At 49.4% G+C, this 22,748-nt stretch overlaps 1 protein-coding gene across 4 annotated transcripts in view; it reads left to right on the forward strand.

The window, feature by feature from the left end:
* The window catches only part of NEDD4 (NEDD4 E3 ubiquitin protein ligase), a 1,922,401-nt gene that overhangs the window by 1,855,670 nt on the left and 43,983 nt on the right, over positions 1-22,748 (forward strand). For all 4 annotated transcript variants that reach the window (XM_085644133.1, XM_085644134.1, XM_085644131.1 and 1 more), the window contains one exon: positions 3,496-3,592. In XM_085644133.1, coding sequence (XP_085500259.1) covers positions 3,496-3,592 — 97 coding nt within the window. The remainder of the gene's footprint in view (positions 1-3,495; positions 3,593-22,748) is intronic.

Consider the following 22,748-nt stretch of genomic DNA (forward strand, 5'->3'; position numbering starts at 1 on the left):
CCATTTTAGAGAGAGAGCAGACAGCCTGAGACCCTGAATGGCAGGATCTCAGGCCAACTAAGTCGAAAAACCAGCTAGACACTAGGCAAAAAGTTGGGGGTAACCATAGTCAGATATCCACCTTCCTACAGTTGCCTCTCAAATTGTTATATTGGTTGAAGAATTGGGATGCCAGGCAACTAACCCAGAGAGATGGGCACCAAGTCTGTAGATAGGAAGGGAACGTACTAGTAGTGCGGTGAATTAGTCCTAGCTGTTCAGTAATGTTTGTCCATTAAAATCAAATCAACGTCTTCCTACAGGCACAATGAAGCAAAGTGTCTGAAGGGTCGATGGAAGGTGATCTGCCACATAGGTGTGTCTCGCTGTGGGAGGCCAGTGCTGACATCATTGGTAGTAGCAGTATACATTTTGACACAAATTTGACTACAATGCATTCTAGCTCTCAGACTGTGCCCAGGGAAAGTATTGGTTCATGCTTAGCCTGGCCATCAACATGGTCTGTGTGGTGGTCCATGTCCTCAGACAGGAGGAAGCGATTGGTCTCCATTCACTGGGAATAATTTGTTCTATCCGACGATGGGAGAGGTTGTACTGCAAGGAAAAGTCATACCAGTCTTTCAAGGCTTTGGCACCTTTGCAATCCAAGACTCTATCCGGTCCTTAATTTTCCTCAGGAACCAGGCAAGTGAAAGGCGGTGGTTTGGAGGCGTGTGGTGGGGTGAGGGATTAAACAAGCCCACTACCCCACCTCACCTGAGGAAAAGAAATCCTAGTGACATCTTCATGGACCAGTTATCCTCTACAGCACCACAATCGAAGGCCCACTCCATACCAGTGGGTGAAGGCTTTCCCACCACTAACTCCTGTAAACCCATTAAAAGAAAGACTCATTGATTCTATCCTCCATGAATGAGGGATGTGCTCTACAGCTGCCACAGATGCTTCCATCGAACTCACCTCTGCCAAATGTGGCATCTTAGAAACTTTTGTCTGAGCTAGAAAGGCTCCCTTCCTAAAGAGTCTCCTCCCAGGAAAGCATCAGGGATACGAACTACTCCAGCTACCTACTTGTAAGGAAAAATGGATCTTTATGATCTTACTCCTGTCCATCCTCATGCAGAAGTTAAAAATGATAACTGGCTCATGTTTTGGCTTCTGTATAGAATGACAATTGGATGTGCTAAGTGGACCTAAAGTATTCCTGTGTTCTTGTCTTTGGGAGCAAAGGAAGTACCTCCAGTTCAAGGTGAGAAACTACTTCAACCAATACAGGACAGTACTGTTTGGTGTACATGATGCCCCTTAGCTCTTCACTAAGACCCTGGCTGTTAGTTACTGCTTTTATGTTAAGAGAGTATGCACATACCTAAACAAAAGTTTATATCTGGAAGGTTTTGGAGAGTCCCTTCAAGCTTAAGTTCCCATTGAAGTACCGAAAATCCTTCTTCCAGAAGCATTTAGTCAATAAGAGCAATTTAACACTCCTACTGGGCGAAGGCCTTCCCTCCTCCAAAGATGGTTATGGCAGTGAGCCAAGCATTGAACCACTTTTTGTTCAAAAGAATGGCAACAGCTTAGTGGTTCCAGAGGCTTTTGAAGTTATACACATCCTGTCTTAGGATGGTATCCCATGCCATGCTCTGAACCTACTAACGGGTTGCCCTTTGTGCCTGACCTGTTTGCATCTCGGGGTCACCACGATTCTTCAGAACACATTTGGGGGTCACACTGCAGGGACTTGTCTGTCAGTGTCTTGTGAAACCAGATTATACATGTCCCAGCACATGAACATGATGGAGCATATGACCATGTTTTTGTCAGTGAGCGAAATTTTTCCAGTTAAGGTCTAGGGTGAATAGGTCCACACAGACAGCATCACAGCCCACTTTTACATCAGGGAACGGGACATCATGCAATCTTTTTGGTACATATTGAGCTAAATCAGTACTTTAACCACAAAAGTGCCTAGACACCAATTTTGACTTTCTTCGCTAAATGGAGTTAGACGGTCTTGACAAGACCTAGAAAACTCTGTTCTTGGCATGATGCTTGCACGTAGAGACATCACACTGAATTGGGTTAATTCATTGACAGGCTCAGACGGCTGGAGAGAGGACTGGATTAGTGCACGGGCATTGAAATATAAACTAAAGAGGTACGAGAATGTTCCAGAAAATAGTGAAAAACAAAAGTATTATGAAAACTGAACTAGATGGACTTCGGTGTGGCAGAATTGACAAAGAATGTTTCATGAAATGTTATATGATGAACTGCCTGGATTTCTGTGGCCATATACAACGAGGAGTTGTTTACAGTTTAAGTGTAAATCTTTACTCCTCGTACTATCTTTAGAGCTGAATATGGTTTTTAATGCAATAATATTATTCTAAAAAATACGCTCATAAAACAAATTGAGGCAACCAGTGGGGACGTGCAAGTAATCACCAATAGGGTTGTGCTGTGTATGACATACGCATTGAAGGGCTGAGCCTTCATAGGAAAGGTGTGTATTAAAGAAATACAGAAGCAGTTTCAGCTCTAGTCATTAAACGACTGCCATTCCCACAAACGCTTAATGGGAAAGTATCTACGAATTAAGAGTAACAGTTAACATAAAGGTAACTTTATCCTTCACAAAACAGTAATTTTAGGCAATTCACTTTCTGTCCCTGTCAGAAAAATGATCTGATATGTAGTAACACAAACATATTTGCACATTTTAACAAATCGAGATGAAAGATGGACATGCGTAGTTAACTATAATTCACTAGGATGACAATAAGGTAGGCAAAAGTGACACTTTACGTGTGAGACAGGCAGGGAGGGGCAGTAAGATGAATGAGTCGCCTGGCAGCACTTAATTCCCATACAAGTTTTAGATTAAAGTTTATGACGGCTGACTGTTTCAATAGTTCCTTTGACGATGTAAGGGAAGCTTTTCAAAAATGTGACACGCAGCGTAGAAAGAAAGGGCACGGCTCTCAGTCCCAATTTACGAACACATTATAGTCTTTGAGAGATGAAAAAAAAATACTCACAGTTGAGCGACACGCTGGTACACGCCGGTGCACGCTGAAGGTGCTTTAGAACAGCGGGCAGAGAAGATAAATAATGGATCAAGTAGGGCAGCGTGATTCATATCCCATCCTCGTCGCCAATGAAAGGATGGCACTCAATACTGTGAGAGTTTCATCTGAAGATTTATTGGGAGGAAAGAGAGCCGTCCCTAGTACAGTCAAAGCACAGGAAGCAACTGTCACTCTGAACTTCCAGAGAATTTTGAACACAATATTCCAGATGACATCACAGTGTCTACAGACTTGATCACATCACCACACAATGTCAGTGTTTGTGGGAGGCGGAAATGGTGAGAAAGTTCCACATTTAAGTAAGTCGCAATCAGAGATCCTTGGTATAACCTAAACAGAAGCTCTGCCTCTTTTAAGCAATAAAGCTTTGAGTGGATGTTTAATATGTGATTTTCCCTTGCAGGCTGTTCTGTTGATGGACTCTGAGAAAAGGATACGATTGCTTCAGTTTGTAACTGGCACATCCCGTGTGCCAATGAATGGGTTTGCTGAGCTGTATGGTTAGTATTTCTTATGATAGTCGCCTAGATCGTTTAGCACAATTAAAAACTTGTGATTTGTCGTTGTCTGACAAAGCATTTTTGTTTTTCCTATTTCATCCGCAGCTTTATAATTTTATGAGCACTGGGTTTTCCATTCAAACCAGGAACAGAATGTAGCTATTGCTTAAGTGTTTCAGTCTTGCTCAATTTTAATCCTTGAGCAGAACAGTAAATAGCCCTCAGCTTCAATCAATCAGGGTTTTTTTAAGCTCGCTACTCATCCGTGAGGGTCTCAAGGCGCTGGGGGGGATGGGAGGGGGGGAGGAATTTGCAGCTCCATCAGCCGAAGAGCCAGGTTTTGAGGGCCTTCCTGAAGGTGTTCAGGGAGGGTGCGAGTCTGATGTCTGCCGTGAGCTCGTTCCAGGTCTTGGCCACAATGTGAGAGAAGGATCTTCCACCTGCTCTGGCTCTGCAGATGTGCAGGGTTTGGCCAGTGCGAAGTTGGAGGATCGGAGGTTTCTTTTGGGTACATGGAAGTTGATTCTGTCATTGGGGTATTTAGGTCCGGTATTGTGAAGGCATTTGTAGGCGTGGGTGAAGATTTTGAAGGTGACTCTTTTCTCCACGGGGAGCCAGTGGAGCCTTCAAAGGTGTTGGCAGATGTGTTCGTGCCGGGGGATGCCGAGGACGAGTCTGGTGGTGGTGTTCTGTATCGTCAGGAGTTTTCGGAGTAGGGACTTGTGCGTTTTCATAGTCCAGTCTGCTGGTGATGAGTGCGTGGGTGACTGTCCTCCTAGACTCCGGGGGATCCATTTTGAAGGTCTTGCGGAGGGTGTTGAAGCAGCTGGAGGTGACGGCATTGATCTGTCGGTTCATGGTGACGAATGAGTCGAGTACGATGCCGAGGTTTATAGCGTGGTCCAAAGGGGGTGGGCTTCGAAGGGCTGTCACCCACCAGGTGTTGTCCATGCTGAAAGGGTGGTTCCGAGGATAAGGACTTCTGTCTTCTCGGCGTTGAGTTTAAGGCAGCTGTTGGTCATCCAGACTGCGACCTCCTGCATTCCTTTCTGGAAGTTGAGTCTGGCGGTGGCAGGGCCTTCGGTGAGGGAGAGGGTGAGCTGGGTGTCGTCGGCATAGGAGACGATGTTGAGGCCGTGTTGGCGGATGATGGCAACGAGGGGGGCCATGTAGATGTTGAAGAGGGTCGGGCTCAGCAATGATCCTTGTGGGACTCCGCAGGTGATTTCCGTGGGATCGGAGAGGAAGGGCGACAATCTGATTCTTGGGCTTCTTCTGGTGAGGAATGATCGGAGCCAATCTAGGGCTGTTACTCGTATGCCGGCGTCGTGTGGTCTGGTGACGAGTGTGCGGTGGGAGACGGTGTGGAAGGCTGCTGATAGGTCGAGTAGGATGATGGCTAAGGTGTGGCCTTGGTCCAGGAGGGTGCGGATGTCATCTGTGGCGGCGAGTAGGATGGTCTCTGTTCTGTGGTTGCTTCAGAATCCAGATTGGAATGGGTCGAGGATGGCATTGTCTTCTATGACTCGTGTCAGTTCCCTGTTTTCTATGCAACTTTGGCCGCGAAGGGGAGGAGCGAGATGGGCCAGTAGTTCTTGAGGTCGGTAGGGTCGGCTTCAGTTTCTATTTTCAAGAATCTACGCTGCATAGAATCTTTTTTTAAAGAATATCGTACTGCATTGCTTTAAACTACGAGGGTAAATAAAAAACCCATAAATTAATGGGCAACATGATGTTAAGATATAGATTATTATGAAATAGTTTTGTTTTTTGTGTGCAAAACTGCATTAAGATTGTATTTCAGCTGATATTCCTTGGAATGCTATTAATACTAAAAATCATAAATACACAGTATCTATAGAAAATCCATGTGTATTGTGATCTTAAAGCATAGTAATATATATTTTTAATGGAATATTTCATAAACTCAATCCTTGTGCGACATGTATAATTTGAAAAGAGTTTAGCAGTATAATGCCATATAACAACGTTTCCTAAATTGTGGGTTGCAATCTGATTTTTGGTGGATCACGAAAGCCCGTGTCTATATTTTATATTTAAAGGGATTAGCCTTATCTGATAGAGACATTGAGCCGCTGAATCCTTGCCTTAGAATAATCCCCAGGCATGAGACTAGATCTGGAAAGTTTTGATGAGCATTTCTGCTGCGTCAGTAGGCGTCATCGTTCCGCTCTGTGTGGCATTGTCCTCGCTGGAAGGGATGTGTGTGGTGTCTATATAGGCGCCACCCCAGCACACTGATGTCAGTTCTTTTTTTCTGCACCAGTCAGCGCAGATTTAGAGAGAGCTACCCCCAGTCACTTTTTGACTGAGTTGTAGATTCCTTACCATAGAGTTTCCAGAGATGCAGAGATTTTTTTAGCAGTATCCCTGCGCGTCATCAGGTTTTGTCGGTCGGCACCACATCTGTCGTCAATGTCGTGTGCACCGGAAATTATGTCACGGGACATACATAGATGCCGCCCAGGCACGCTGATGTCAATTCTTTCTTTGCCATTTTTTGGCTATCCTTTTTTTCAACTTTTGTCAACGTTTTTCTTTGTAGATCATGTCAACGGATGATGTCCGTGACGGATCCGCACCTCATGTGCCTTTGGTGCTTGGAGCGTGACCATGACCAGAATTCACTCCGAGTGCCAGGCCATGAATCTGAAAGCTTTGTGGGAGCAGTCCCAAAAGCTGTTGAAGACCTAGCGCTCCGCCTTGTGCCGCTCCCATTCTCAATCGAGAGGAATGTCCAGAGAATGACCGCAGAGCCTTCATTCCTTGTCCCATTTGAAATCTTCAGCACATTCAGGTAAGCAAAAGAAGAAGTCGAAGATGCACAGGCGCTCTTCGACTTCACCACATCTGTCGGCCAACGTGACGTGGGAGACAGAGCATCATCACACTAAGCCTCTGTTCCTGGAGCCGTCTCTCCAAGACGATTCCGCCCCTCCCCACTTTTCCGGTAGCCGGAGCATCTCCTGCCGCATTGCAACAGTTTTATGAGGCAGTGCACCTCATCTTTAGGCAGCCCGACTCCACTGGTGTCTCTTTAGGCCCTGCGGAGTCGTTGGGAGCTCAAGCCTATGATGCATGCAACCCGGTAGGGCCTGTGAAAAGTTGGCGTGGTATGTGCTGTCCACTAATTAAAGTGGGCACCTTGCACCAGTCCAAACGACCCTAATTGATGATTAGGTTAAAGACAACCTTTATTGAAAGCTATCCTAGTAGTAGCTATGGAGAGCAGCCTTCAGGCTAACTCTCGAAGGAATGTAAAGCAGCTTGTTTTACCAGTTTATAACCTCCTGAATGACCAAATGAAAGGAGAACCACACAAGGGATATATATAAAATATATGTATTTATTACTAAACACTCTCTACTAACCTCTTTGAGATTAGAGAACAAAGCACACAATATTAAAGCCGTAGAACGACAGTAAATAGCACAATACACAGTGGGCTCCAGGGGGAGACCAAACCATATACTAAGAAAGTTGTATAACAACCCCGACTTGACTAGACACAGTGCTTAGAGCACGTAGACTCGCTGGGACCCCAAGGAACCACCCAAGGTAGTGACACAGGGGACCCACGGAGGACGGGTGCAGTGTGTGAACACAGGCGCGCGCTCCGTACAACTCTATGGGAAAGTCACGGTTGTAAATGTTAAGATTAAGGACACTTCCGAGAGGACTTCAAGCAAACCCAGCTAAACATAGAAGGTTCTAAGGACAGAACCCTTGAGAGTACTGAGGTACCCGTGTTACCTATCCCAGAGGAGCCGGGTGCATAGGGGTCAAGTGATGTCAGAAACCTTCGTCGTTTTCAATGGCGTGATGGGTAAAAGTGCTGCTACCGGGAAGATGAAAAGTGTCCGGTGTGATCCAAGCCTGGATCGGAGCTGAGAAGAAACTGAAAGCAGAGGGGACAGAGTCTGGGTCACTTCACAGTGACCAGGGGCACGATAGACGAATGCCCACCGATGTAGGGTGTTTCAGGTGAGAAGAGGTGAAGCTTGACTCTGCAGCCACAGGGACCAGGAGACGTCGACGACGACCAAAGTCCGGAGTTGAGCTGTCCAACGAAGGATGTCGAGTGCTGGGGTGTCAGTGTCCGGATTGAACATAAACAAACCTTGGGAGCTGCACTCCACGTGGGCAGATTAAAGATGCTTTGGTGAGGACCAGCAAGGTCCTGGGGACTGTCCAAGCTAGGGAGAGTCAGGGCACGTCTGGAGCAACCAGGAAAGCCCACAGAAAGTCAAAGTTACCTTCACAGGGACACACAGGTCGACGGACCAGGGATCGCGAAGGGACCTTGTGGAGTGTAGGCTGGAAATCTTCAGTGGAATTACTGCTCGGGGTCAGTATTACAAGTAGCCCAATGCACAGCCTCAGGGATTGCCAAAAAGCATATGCTGCTGCAAATGTACGGGGTGCACAGGGGTCCAGGTTGCCCGGTCCCCACGAGGGATATGGGCCTCAGAAATACTGAGAGCACAGATCAACCTCCGAGACCTCGGAAACCCACCTCCTGTGTTGGAGTCCTCAGGAGTTCGGGAGATGCAAACCGGTCAGATGCGTTTTAGGTGCCTGCCTTACAGGGGAGTAACTCCTTTACTCCAACAAGGGAGATTCTTCATTCATCCAGCGTCGTGCAGATCTTCGAAGTACTTTGTTTCTGTAGCAGAGTTTAGTCCAGCTAAAAGTCCTGTAGTCAGGGGTTTCTACTTTATACCTAAGGAAGTCGTGGGACAAACTCTGGGGACCCACCTATGGGAGGGTCAGGACAGAGGTGTGGCTACACCCATGTCCTTTGTCCAGTTTCGCGCCAGAGCAGGAGCAAATGGCTCCTGCAACCGGTTTGAGCTGGACTATGCACAGGGACTCCAAATGTGCCCCCAGTGCAGACATCAAAGCACTCTCAGAGACCCAAACACTAAAGCCTGTCTGGGAGGTGGTCACACCTCCCTGTGACAGGAAGCCTATTGTCAAGCCTTCCCCTGCTCGATCTTGGCTCAGCAGCAGGAGGGCAGACTTGTGTCTGTGGCTGGCAGCATCCATTTTGTGATGCCAGGGTCGAGAACGCTGGCACCGGGTAGCCCGGTATGTCACATTTGCCCCTCTAGGAGGGTGGAATCATACCTCCCCCGCCAGTTACTGGCGGGGGAGGTATGATTCCAAGGTCTTTGACACCAAACACAACATGTTTCCATGCAGCCATTTTAAAGTTAGCATTTACCGCGAGGTTATAATGCACTTAAGTATATATGGTTGGCTGCATCACAAGCATCCCCGGAATATAGTTTCCGAAGGCTGCAGAGGGGCTCTGCTCATGTAGGTGCACCCTCTCACATAAAACCCAGCACCCTGCCTTCAGGATTGATAAGGCATGCCATAGGGGTGACTGATAGGTTTATATGTTCAGTGATTAGGATATATATAGTGAACCTATATCTAAGTAAGGGGTGCATGCACCACCTTACACAGGCTGCTTTAGTAGACCTATGGTGTATTTTTGAATGGTCTCTTAGGGGTGGCATAATACATGCTGAAGCCCCTGGGAGGCCTCTGGGGTACCTATGCCCTGGGTACATAGTATACAATATACTAGGGACTTATAAGGGTACCCCAGAATCCAATCAGGAGTGTACCTAAAGTACATGCAATCAATTTAGAGGACAAAGCAGATAAACTGGGGTCCTGAATAGCAGGATCGCAGTCAGACTAAGTTGAAAACAGTGAAATATCAACAAAAAGTGGGGGGTAACTATAAGAGGCAGATCCTACTCTCCGATAGGGCCCCCGTGGATCCGTTATTGTTCCAACTCGACTTGATTCCAGCAGTGACGCTTCTAACGCCAACCATGCCCTAAGTCGGCGTCAAACCCATCCTCGTCCCTGACTTGGACATGGAGCTGGATCGACTTATGTCCCTGTGTTCTTCCCTGGTGTTGATTTTATACCGAGAGGTGATGAAAAGGACTGGGAAGGGCAGGTGGACCCTTTAACAGACCAGCTTGAAGACCCCATGGACTGGTGGATGGACCTGGGTGAGTCCCGTGAGTTGTACAGGCTTGCTTTCTCCCCTTACCTTGGCTATGAAGGAGGGGATAATGGTGGTGAGAAGAGCAGCCTAGATCCTGGACCTCACGCTCCCTTCGGTGGCAGTCAGGACTAACCTGACAGAGGTGTTTCAGCCTATGGCTTATACCTCTTAACCTCTTTTGTCTTTTAATCAATGGGGAGAGGATGTGGCCTAACAGCTAGGGCAGTCAAACTGAAATCTGGGAAACCAGGTTTGAGTCTCCACAACGACGCTCAACATCCTGTGATTCTGGGCAAATCACTTAATCTCAAAGCAAACACAAGGAGATAATGGACGGAGCGCTGAAACTTTTCAGACTCTCACCCCCAGTCACAGATCTGGGTTAAATCCACCATCATTCTTTAGCTCACTTCGCCACCTCAGTTCAGACCCAGCTATATGCAAATCAGTCTTGACCCAGTGCCTCATGGGTACAGTCCAGCCTGAACTGCATAGCCATGTCTTCCCTGAACCGTAAACAAGCATCCTGGGACCGGATTGTGGATAACACCCTTTACCAGCCAGGCTAGCTTTAATCCAGTGGCAAAGTGAGCTAGGGACCCACGTCTGGGCATACCTTGCCAACTTAGAGCGAACAAAGCAAACACAAGGAGATGATGGACGGAGCGCTGAAACTTTTCAGACACTCACCCCCAGTCACATATCTGGGTGAAATCCAGCATCATTCTTTAGCTCACTTTGCCACCTCAGTTCAGACCCAGCTATATGCAAATCAGTCTCGACCCTGTGCCTCATGGGTACAGTCCAGCCTGAACTGCCAAGCCAGGTCTTCCCTGAACTTGAAACAAGCATCCTGGGACCGGTTTCTGGGTAACACCCTTCATCACCTGGCTAGCTTGAATCCAGTGGCAAAGTGAGCAAGGACCCGCGTCTGGGCATACCCTGCCAATTTAGGGCGAACAAAGCAAGCACAAGGAGGTGATGAACGGAGCGCTGAAACTTTTCAGACACTAGCCCCCAGTCTTAGATCTGGGTTAAATCCACCACTCTGTCCATCAATTGTTGTTTTTGCATTTTGTCACCCCGAGTGGGACGGGTGTGCCCAGACGTGGGTCCCGTGCTCTCCATGCCACTGGAGTCAAGCTATCCTGGCTGATGAGGGCTGAAAGCCTGAAACCGGTCCTAGGATGCTTGTTTCCAGTCCAGGGAGGTACTGGCCTGGCAGTTCGGGCTGGACTGTTCCCATTGGGCTCAGGGTCAAGACTGATTTGCATATGGCTGGGTCCAAACTGGAATGGCATGGTGAGCAAAAAAACGATGGATTTAGTCCCAGATCTCTGTACTGGGGTGAATGTATGACACTGTTCTGCATTCTGTACATCAATTGTTGTTTTTGCATTTTGTCACCCTGAGTGGAACGGGTATGCCCAGACGTGGGTCCCGTGCTCTCCATGCCACTGGAGTCAAGCTATCCTGGCTGATGAGAGCTGAAAGCCCGAAACCGGTCCTAGTATGCTTGTTTCTTGTCCAGGGAGGACCTGGCCTGGCAGTTCGGGTTGGACTGTTCCCATTGGGCGCAGGGTCAAGACTGATGTGCATATGGCTCGGTCCAGAATGGCATGGTGAGCAAAAACACGATGGATTTAGGCCCAGATCTATGTACTGGGGAGTGGGGACAATGTATGACATTGTTCTGCATTCTGTCCATCAATTGTTGTTTTTGCTACAAATCACTTAATCTCCCCATGCCTAACAAAAATGAATGTGTCCTTGGGTAACGCAACTGGTGCTCATTTAGAGCGCTCTGATACCTGATACCTTTGGGCCAAGTTTGCACTATATAAAACTCCGAAAAAGACAAGATGAAGCCCTCACTGATGTCCTTCTGGGCACTTGGTCTAGGCCCAGCAAAGGGGCTCCTGTGGACAGGACAATTGTCCGACACCATCGCCCCATTCCGGGCGACCCAGCGTTCCTTATGCAACATCCTTCCCCTGAGAGCTTGGATGTTCATGCCTCATCTTCCAAAGGTCCCTTCCGCTCCCCCAGATAGGGAGTCCAAAAATCTGGGCCATGTTGTGAAAACAATGTTTTCTTTCTTCAGCTTGGCATTGCGGTCGGTGAAGACTGCTTGACTCTTGGGATGATACTCCCATACCATCTGAAACATTGCTGCGCAGGTGCTGCCTCAGTGCCCGGAAGAGTCCCAGGCTGTTTTTCCCCAGGCGGTAGTGGACGGGTGAGACGCAGTGAAATTCACCATTCATTGTGCATTGGACACCAACAACTCACTGGGCAGAATAGTTGCCTCGTCTGTAGCATTACAACGCTACACCTGGTTGTAGACTTTTGGCTTTTCAGGGGATGTCCAATCTACTTGGATGGACATGCCCTTTTATGACACTCGCTTTGTTCGCGAGAAGGCAGACTCGGCGCTTAAGTGCTTCAAGGAATCTAGGGCTATGGCCAGATCCTTGGGCCTCACGGTTCCAACCCCTCCCCCTCAGTCTGCCTTTCATCCCTTTCGTGGCTACTGAAGTAGCGTCAGCCACGTCCTGTCCAGCCCAGCCACCGAGTCACTCAAGCTGTCTAGCCTCTGTGTGCCCATGGGACCCACCGTCCTCGTTGGTCAGGGAACCAGCGTTAGGGCCAGTCCACCCTTTCCCCCTCTGTCACTGTCTCCAAACCCTCCTAGTCTGACGTTTCAGGCCAATCATTGGCCAGTCAGAGGCAGAATTCGCCATCACCTCCTCCTTTGGCAGTCCATCACGTCGGACAGGCAGGTACTGCAAGTAGTCTGAAGGAGCAACTCACTCCCCTTTTAGACTACTTCTCCCTCCATGCCACCCTCTTATGACTGTATGTTGGAGGATCATTTGGAGCTTCTCTACGAGAAAGTTGTGGCTCTCTACCCAAGGGTGCCATAGAGAGGGTCCCTGTACCAAAAGAAGGATAAGGTTGTTATTCCTCTAATTTCTGGTGCCCAAAAGCCTGCGTCCTATCCTAGACATCTGGACCCTCAACCTCTTCCTTCGGAAGGACGAGTTCAAAATTCTCACTTTGGCCCAGGTCCTTTCTGCCCTCAACCCAGGAGACTGGATGATAGTGTTGTTGCAGGACGCTTATTTCCATATCCCAGTCCTGCATGCCCACAGACGTTACTTACGGTTTACGAGCACTTTTAGTTCACCGTGTTTCCCTTTGGCCTTACCAGTGCCCCTCTGGTGTTCACGAAAGTGATGGTGGTGGTCGCATTGCAGTTTCGGGCCTAACCTGCCAAGCGGCTATGATTCTGATGTTTCAGCCTCTATCCTGGATTTCAGTGAGAATGACGTTGAGGCATGAATCCTGCTGGTGGCATATGCTGGCTCTGTAGTGGGACCTGAAGTTCCAGTGGGCACAGCATTAGGGGAATCTTTCCGACTACGTCCACATGTCGGAGGGAACTGCGCACCAACTGCAGTGGTGGCTAATAAACCAAGTTTGGGACAGAGGCAGATCCCTTTCCCTTCCTCAACCAGATCTGCCTGTGGTGACGGATGCACCTGAAAGAAACATGTTAGTTATAGATTCCTTACCTTAGAATTACCCCCAGGCGTCAGACTGGATCCGGAAAGTTTTTTCATCAGTAGTACCTGCGCGTCGGAATGTGGCATTGGTCGGCTCTGCGTTCGGCGCCGTGGTCGCCGGGATGACGTCGCAGCATCTACTTAGACGCCGCCCTTGCACGCTGACGTCAGTTCTTTCTTTTTCTGCACCAGCCAGCGCAGATCCGGTAAGAGCGGTACCTCAGTAATTTTTTGGTTACCTTTTTCTCGACTTTTGTCAACGTCTTTTTCGAGTCTTTGACTCCGTAAGGTGCACAAGGGATGCCTGGGTTTAAGGCCTGCAGATCCTGCCATCGCATGATGTCGGTGAAGGATCCGCACCACGTGTCTTTTCTGCCTGGAGCGCGACCATGACCCCAAATCGTGCTCTGACTGCCAGTTGCTGATGCCGAAGGCTTAGCGGGAGCGGTCCCAAAAGCTGCACGAACACCGACAGTCTGCTCTGCGATGCTCATGGTCCCGGTCCAGAGGGAGGTTGAGGGACCGGTCATGGAGCCATCGTCATTCCGGCTCGAAGTCGTCCAAGATTTCGCACTCGGGGTCGGGTAAGTCGAAGCATAAGAAGAAGTCGAAGAAGCAACTGACCAGCTTGAGCAAGATCGGGACTGGAGAGAGGAACTGGGGGATACCAGTGGTCTTGACACTTCACCCGACCTTGGCATGTTGTTGCCTCTTACCGTGGCTACCGAGGATGGAGCTTCTTTCGCTGTGGTATTTTGTAGAGCGGCCGAAGCTCTCAACCTCGAGCTTTCTACGGTGGCTGTCAGGACTAACCTCCTGACTGAAGTGCTTCAACTGGCGGTGAGCTCTTCCGTTTAATGAGGCCCTCACTGACGTCATTTTGGGCACCTGATACAGGCGCAACACGGGGGCTCCAGTGGACAGGATGATCGCCCGACGCCCGGTTACGAGTGACCCCACTTTCCTCTCCCAACACCCCACCCAGGAGAGCTTGTTGGTCCAAGCCTCAACCTCCAAAAGCGTCTTTTCTCCCGCACCACCGGAAAGGGAATCCAAGAAGCTGGACCATCTTGGCAAGAAAATCTTTTCTTTCGCCAGCTTAGGACTGCGGTCCGTAAACACCGCATGTCTCTTAGGCCATTATTCGCACTCTGTGTGGGATACGGTGGCGCAAGTGCTGCCTCAGTGTCCGGAGAAGGCCCGGGCAGTGCTCTAGCAGACTGTCGCCGCGGAGAGAGATGCAGCTAAGTTTATAATCCGTTGTGGACTGAACACCGCCGACTCTCTGGGCAGGACCATTTCAACGTCGATAGCACTCAGACGCTACGCCTGGATGAGGTCCAGAACACCTTGATAGACATGCCTTTTTGGCGACAAAGCAGGCAACACCCTAGAGCGCATCAAGGACTCCCGGGCTACGGCCAAGTCCTTGGGCCTCTCCTCACATCCGGCGCAGTCTGCTTTTCGCCCCTTTCGTGGCTACAGAAGGGGTGCCCCGTTACGTCCCACCAGGGCCACAGGCCGCAGCAAGTTACCCAACCTTCACCCGGCTACTCCCTCCCCTTCGAGACTACCCCTCCAACCATGCCACCTCGTTACCACCGCATGTCGGAGTATCATCTGGCACTTCTCCAGCAGGAAGTTACGGCTCTCTTGGCCAAGAGAGCCATTGAGCGCGTTCTTGTCCCAGAAGTCGGTTGTGGTTCCTACTCCCACTACTATCTGGTTCCTTAGAAGGACAAGGACGTGCGTCCTATCTTGGATCTCAGGGACGTCAATTGCCTCCTCCGGAAGGAGAAGTTCAAAATGTTCCTGCTTGCTCAGGCCCTCGACCCGCAAGACTGGATGGTTGCGTTGGGCTTTGCAGGACGTGTATTTCCACATCCCCGTCCTGCCGGCCACCGGCGTTACCTACGGTTCACGGTAGGCCACGAGCATTTTCAATTTACTGTGCTCCCCTTTGGCCTTGCCTTAGCAACCCTCGGATGTTCACTGAAGTGATGGCGGTGGTCTCAGCTCATCTGCGCAGATCAGGGGCTTCGGTCTTCCCCTACTCGACGACTGGCTGTTTAAGGCGGGCTCGCCCCAGGCAGTCGTCTTCCACCTCCAGCCTACGGCCAACCTCCTGCATCAGCTGGGGTTCTCCATCAATGTGCCGAAATCGCACCTGATTCCCTCTCAGAAGCTCCTCTTCATCGGAGCGGTTCTGGACACGGCGCAGTTTCAGGTCTATCCACCCGAACAGCGAGTCCGGGACATTCGGGCTATGATTCCCGATCTTTCAGCCCTTGTCTCGGTTGTGAGAAGTTGGCCTGATGTATGATGTCACTAGTTATAGTGTACACCTTATATCAGTCCAAATACCCTTATGGTGATTGGTTGTAAAGTCAACCTTATAGACCAGCTATCCTAGTGGTAGCATGGACAAGAGCAGTCTTAGGCTAAACTCTGAATGGCATGTGAAGCCAGCTGTGATACCATATATAATCCCTTGAATACCAAATGAAAGGACACCACAACAGATATATATATAAAATAAAGTGTATTTATTCTAAGCAAACCCTCGGCACTCTTTATGAGTTTAGAGGTAAGTACAACACAGTCTTATTAATGCATACAGTAAGTCACACAGGTAAGTAATACAGTTAGGCCCTAGGGGCCACGCAAACCATATACTAAATAAGTGGTATAAGAACCACTGTCACGGAAATAGAATAGGCCTAGGCCTAGGGAATCGCTGGGGCTACACTACACTAGCGTTAGTTAGGAAGTGGGAGGCCCACGGGATTCGTGTGCAGAGTGGAAACACTCACGCGTAATGCGTAAAAGTCAATAGCAATGTTACAGTTTAGAAATAGATAGATTTAGGACACTTCCGGAGTAGCTAGGAAGTTGAGACTTGAAAACTAGACACTAGGATAGTCACTATCCTGATGAGCACCGGAGTACCCAAGTTACCTAGCCCACAGGCTGCGGGTGCATAGGGGTGAAGATGCGTCGTTTTCGTCGTCGACTCCTATGGATGCCTGAAGAAAGATGCTGACAGGCAGTCAGGGGAGAGTGTCCGGTGGATCCCAAGGCTGGGATCAAGAAGAGAAGAAACCTGCAAGCAGAGGGGACAGAGTCAAGGTCACTAGCCAGTGACCACGTGGAACCAGGAAGGAACCAGGCGATGTCGTGAAGAGTTGCAGGTGAAGGTGAAGCTTGTCGCTGCAGCCAGGAGGACCAGGAAGCGTCGAGGACGACCAGGACCAGGAGGCGAGCTGTCCCACGAAGGCTCTTGCTGTCGGCGGCGGCGAAGTTGGACTAGGACTCACCAAGCCTTGGCAAGCGGAACCCACGAAGAACAAAGGACTTGCTTCTGGTGCAGACCAGGAAGGTCTGGGGTGCTTCTTCTTTGCAGAGAAGCGGGAGCCAGTCTGGAGGAGCCAAACCAGCGCAGAAGATTTCAGGGAGCGTCGTCACAAAGGCCACTAGCCAGCGGGCAAGCAACCGGACAGACGCGGCAAGCAGGAAAATGCTGAAGGGCCCCACGCAGGACTCGTGGAGTGTGGGGGGCTGGTCTTCGGTGCAGATGGTGCTTGGGGTTGGGGCTTCTCAATCCCCGGTGCACAACTTCGAGGGTACCTCAGAAGCTGCGCTGTAAGTTACTAGCCACTTTTCCCAGGTAGCCGGTCCCACGTCGCTCGTCGCCTCCACGGATCTCAGCTCTGCTGCAGATGTGGATGAGGGTCGGAGAAGTCTGGAAATCAAGGCTCTGGTCGGGCTCTGCAGTCGGTTCCTCGTCGAACGTTTCACAAAGCAAAGGGTAGTCTCTTGATGGTGCCTGTTTGCACAGGGTAGCCACTCCTTGGCTACAAGGGAGATTCTTCAGTCTTCTTCTTTCGTCGAATGTCGAAGGTCCAGAGTTTCTGTTCAGTTTTGCAGGTTCAGGATAATCTAAAGTCTTGAGGCCCAACTCCCACTCTTATACTAATCTGGGGGGCTGGGATACCTGCTAGGTCACGCCTTATGGGTGGGACCTGGGAGGGGGTGGTTACACCCACTTCCCTTTGTCCAGTTTCGCGCCAGAGCTGGGGCTGGAGTGCCCCAGCGCCGGTTTGAACTGGACTATGCAAGGAACACCTTGTGTGCCCCAGGCATGTCTCATTCCTTTCAGTCCACCCTGCCCCAATACACTAAAGGCTGTCTGGGGAGGTGCTAGCACCTCCCCAAGCAGGAAACCTATTGTCCAGGCCTCCCTGGCTGGGATCACTCCCAGCTGCAGGAGGTCAGACTTGTGTCGTGGCAGCAGCATCCATTTTGTGATGCTGAGGCTTTGGTCAGAGGCTAACAGTTGAAGTATGATTTTAACATGTCTTTCCCTCTAGAAGGGGGGAATAATATCCTCATGTCCAGAAATGGCATGGGGGTATTATTCCCGAGTGTTAGACACCTTACACGACATGTTTTGATAAAGCCAAACCATAGTTACCATAACCGTCTAAGATTATAAGGTACTTTAAGAGTATATGGTAGGCTATATCATAGAACAGCTATAAGGACATGGTTCCGAAAGCTGCAGACAGGCTCAGCTCATGCTAGAGCACCATCTCACATGTTACCAAGCACTCTGCCTCCAGGATTGTCAAGGCCTGCCATAGGAGTGACTGATAGGTACACATGTGTCTATATGTAAGTTAGGTATAGGAATACTACACCTAAGCAAGGGGTGATTACACGACCTTGCCCCAGCTGAGTGATCAGCCAGTTGTGTCAAAATGGAAGGCCAGGCCAGGGGTGGCACAATACATGCTGCAGCCCCTGGTAGGCCTAGGGTACACCTATGCCCTGGGTACCTAGGGTACACTGTACAGGGGCCAATAAGGTGATCCTATCCAAATGGGTTATGCACCTAAAGTACATAGTATTAATTTAGAGAGAGAACAGCAGGGCTGTGGGTCTGATTAGCAGGCCCACAGCCACATCTAAGTCGAAAACCAGTAAAGCAAAAGCAAAAAGTGGGGGTGAACATAGAAAGCAGACCCTACTCTCCTACACAACCCCCCCCCCAAACTTAGGGACATTAAACTAACCTTGACCAGTTGAGTCTTCATGTTCTAAGTGGAAATATCTGGAGAGTCCATCTGCATTGGCATGGTCAGTCCCAGGTCTATGTTCCACTGTGAAGTCCATCCCCTGTAGGGAAATGGACCACCTAAGAAGTTTGGGATTTTCACCCTTCATCTGATTTAGCCACAAGAGGGGCTTATGGTCTGTCTGAATCTTGAAGTGAGTGCCAAACAAGTATGGCCTCAGCTTCTTCAGGGCCCAAACCACAGCAAAGGCCTCCCTCTCAATAGCTGACCAACGTTTCTCTCTAGGGGTCAGCCTTCTACTTATAAAAGCAATGGGCTGGTCTTGACCATCTACATTCAGTTGTGAAAGAACAGCTCCCACACCTAACTCAGAAGCATCTGTCTGGACAATAAACTCTTTGGAGTAGTCTGGACTTTTCAGAATAGGTGCACTGCACATGGCCTGCTTCAGGTCATCAAATGCTTTTTGACAGCTTACTGTCCACTGAACTTTCTTTGGCATCTTCTTGGAGGTCAAGTCATTAAGTGGTGTCACTATGGACCCATAGTTCTTAACAAACTTTCTGTAGTACCCAGACAGGCCCAAGAAAGCTCTGACCTGAGTCTGGGTAGTTGGAGGAGCCCAGTCCTTTATGGTCTGGATCTTACTCTCCAGTGGTTGAACCTGACCCCCACCAACCAGGTGGCCCAGGTATACAACCTTGCTCTGCCCTATCTGGCACTTAGTGGCCTTGATAGTGAGGCCTGCCTTTTGCAGGGCCTCTAAAACATTCCTCAGGTGGACCAGGTGATCCTCCCAGGTGGAGCTAAAGACAGCAATATCATCAAGATAAGCTGCACAATAATCATCCAACCCAGTAAGGACTTGATTCACCAGCCTTTGGAAAGTGGCAGGTGCATTCTTCAAACCAAAGGGCATTACCACAAATTGATAATGTCCTCCTGGGGTCGAGAAAGAAGTTTTGGCCTTTGCACTCTCAGCTAGTCTGATTTGCCAGTAGCCTGCTGTTAGGTCAAATGTGCTCAAAAACTTAGCAGCTGCCAGTCTGTCAATGAGCTCATCTGCCCTAGGTATTGGGTGGGCATCTGTCCTAGTGACAGCATTGAGACCTCTGTAATCCACGCAAAACCTCATCTCTCTCTTACCATCTTGGGTGTGAGGTTTTGGCACAAGGACTACAGGACTAGCCCAAGGGCTCTCTGAAGGTTCAATGACTCCCAGCTCCAACATCTTTTGTACCTCAACTTTTATGCAGTCCCTGACATGGTCAGGTTGCCTGTAGATTTTACTCTTCACAGGCAGACTGTCACCAGTGTCCACCTCATGGGTGCACCAGTTTGTCTGACTTGGGGTCAGAGAGAACATATGTCTGTAGGCCTGCAGAACTTGTCTGCAGTCCTGTTGCTGATGGACAGTGAGGCTGTCAGAAAAGACCACACCATCAACTGAGCCATCATCAGGGTTCTGAGTCAACAGGTCTGGGAGAGGGTCACTCTCTTCCTCCTGCCCCTCATCTGTAGCCATGAGTAGCCCCATGTCTGCCCTGTCAACATATGCCTTCAATCTGTTGACATGAAGCACCCTGTGGGGGCTTCGGGGAGTCCCAAGGTCCACCAAGTAGGTGACTTCTCCCTTTTTCTCAACAATAGTGTGGGGTCCAGACCATTTGTCTTGGAGTGCTGCTGGGGCCACTGGCTCCAACACCCACACTTTCTGTCCTGGCTGGTAAACAGTCAGTACAGCCTTTTGGTCATGCCAAGCTTTTTGGAGTTCTTGGCTTGCCTCAAGGTTTTTAGAAGCCTTCTTCATATACTCTGCCATCCTGGAGCGGAGACCAAGTACATAATCCACTATGTCTAGTTTGGGTTGTCTGAGAGGTCTCTCCCATCCTTCCTTTACCAAACACAGGGGTCCTCTTACAGGATGCCCAAACAAAAGCTCTTACAGGATGCCCAAACAAAAGCTCAAAAGGGCTGTAGCCAACCCCCTTTTGTGGGACCTCTCTGTAAGCAAACAGAAGGCAGGGTAAAAGGATGTCCCATCTTCGCCTAAGCTTGTCTGGTAATCCTTTTATCATTCCCTTTAGGGTCTTGTTGAATCTCTCAACAAACCCATTGCACTGTGGGTGATAGGGTGTGGTGAACTTATAGTTAACACCACACTCCTTCCACATTGCAGTCAAGTATCCTGACATAAAGTTGGCACCTCTGTCAGAAATGACCTCCTTTGGAAAGCCCACTCTGGAGAATACTCCAAGCAGGGCCCTTGCCACAACAGGAGCTGTTGTGGTCCTCAGGGGAATTGCTTCTGGGTACCTGGTGGCATGGTCCACTATCACCAGTATGAATCTGTGCCCAGATGCTGTTTGTGGGTCCATTGGTCCTACAATATCTATGCCCACTCTTTCAAAGGGGACCCCCACCACAGGTAGTGGTATGAGGGGGGCCTTTGTGGTGCCGCCTGATTTGCCACTGGCTTGGCAGGTGACACAGGAGCGACAAAACTCCTTAGTATCTTCTGACATATGGGGCCAGTGAAAGTGAGGGACAAGCCTGTCCCAAGTCTTGTTCTGGCCTAAATGTCCTGCAAGGGGAATATCATGGGCCAAGGTTAGAAGGAAGCCTCTGAACTTCAGTGGTATGACCAACCTCCTGGATGCACCAGGCTTGGGGTCTCTAGCCTCTGAGTACAGTAGCCCTTCATCCCAATACACTCTATGGGTACCTTGAGCATTCCCTGCAGCCTCAGCAGCAGCCAGCTGTCTGAGGGGTTCAAGAGAGGGGCAGTCTAATTGAGCCTGCCTCAGATCTGCCCTGGAAGGTCCCCCTGTCCCAAGAAACTCAACCTGATCAGGTTCAAGTTCTTCTAGGACAGTTCCTTCAGGGCTCTCAGAATCATCCTCCTGGGAGGGCTGATCCACCACCTGAGGCAGAGGGGAAGGCACAGCCTTAACCCTACTGCTCTTTCTCTTGGATTGTGACTGGTCCATAGTTTCAGGATCCAGCACTTGTTCAGTGTTGCACTTTTTGGCCTGTGACCTGGTCACAGCAAGGACATGTGCATCTATCCCCAGCATTTCTGCATGGGTCCTATACTCCACTTCAGACCAAACTGAAGTTTCAAGATCATTGCCCAGTAAACACTCTACAGGAAGGTCTGAACTAACAACAACTTTCTTGAGGCCAGTTACCCCTCCCCAGGAGAAGTTAACAATAGCCACACTATGGGAGGTAGTGGCATTGCTAGCGTTGGTCACTAGGTAGTTCTCACCTAGTATGATCTGTCCAGGGTCCACAAAAGCAGGTGTCACCATTGTGACACTAGCCCCAGTGTCCCTGTAGGCCTGAGCCATTCTTTGGTTGATAAAAGGTGTCTGTCTGTACTTGCCCAGGTTACTGGGGCCTACAGTAGAGGACAAAGCTAAGTCCCCATCACAGATCAGGACAGCCTGAGTAGGTACTCTGACTAGGCCAGAATCCTCCTCAGTTCCCAGGGTTAACCCTACTACACCCTTTGGCTGGGAACCACCACTTACAGCTGAACTAGGGGGTACAGTTGCCTTAGGGGCAATGGTGGCTGGGGGCTTATCCTTTTTGGTGCACTCACTAAACCAATGTGAGGTAGACTTACAATAGTTGCACCATGGTTTCTTTTGGCCTTCTTTCTTCTTATCCTTTTTGGAACCACCCTCCCCCTGAGCCTTTTGGGGGCCTGGTGAAGACTTCTGGTCTTTTTGTTTCTGCTCATTACCCTTCTGGTCTGCCTTTTTCTGATCACCGCCCTGGTTCTGGTTTTTCTGCTTAACTCTAGTCCTGACCCATCTATCTGCCTTCTTTCCCAATTCTTGGGGAGAAGTCAGATCAGAATCAATCAGGTGTTGATGCAATAGCTGGTTTTGACAGTTGTTAAGTATTTGTTCTCTCATGATCAAATTATACAATCCTGTATAGTCCTTAACCTTACTTCCCATTAGCCAGCCTTCCAGAGCCTTAGTGGCACAATCTACAAAGTCAGTCCAGTCCTGAGTCTGTGTCTTCTGGGTATCCCTGAACAACAACCTGTATTGTTCAGTGGTTAGGCCAAACCCATCAATCAGAGCACTCTTCAGGACAGTGTAATTATCTGCATCCTCATCACTAACTGTGAGGAGCTTGTCTCTTCCTTTCTCAGAGAAGGAGAGCCACAAGATAGCTGCCCACTGACTTTGGGGTACCTGCTGTACTTTGCAAGCTCTCTCCAAAGCAGTTATCCATTTGTGGATGTCATCCCCACACTTGTAGGGAGGGACAATCTTGCTCAGGTTTCTATTATCATAGCGCCTGTCTCTATCTCTAGGAATGTTGCTGCCACCAGTGGGTTCTAACCCACTTAACTTTTGTTCTCTAGCCAGGCAGTTGTCTCCCACCTCCAGACTATGGCCAACCTCCTGCATCTGCTGGGGTTCTCCATCAAT

The sequence above is a fragment of the Triturus cristatus genome, chromosome 3_1 (genome assembly GCF_964204655.1).
Source record: "Triturus cristatus chromosome 3_1, aTriCri1.1, whole genome shotgun sequence".
NCBI lineage: Eukaryota > Metazoa > Chordata > Amphibia > Caudata > Salamandridae > Triturus > Triturus cristatus.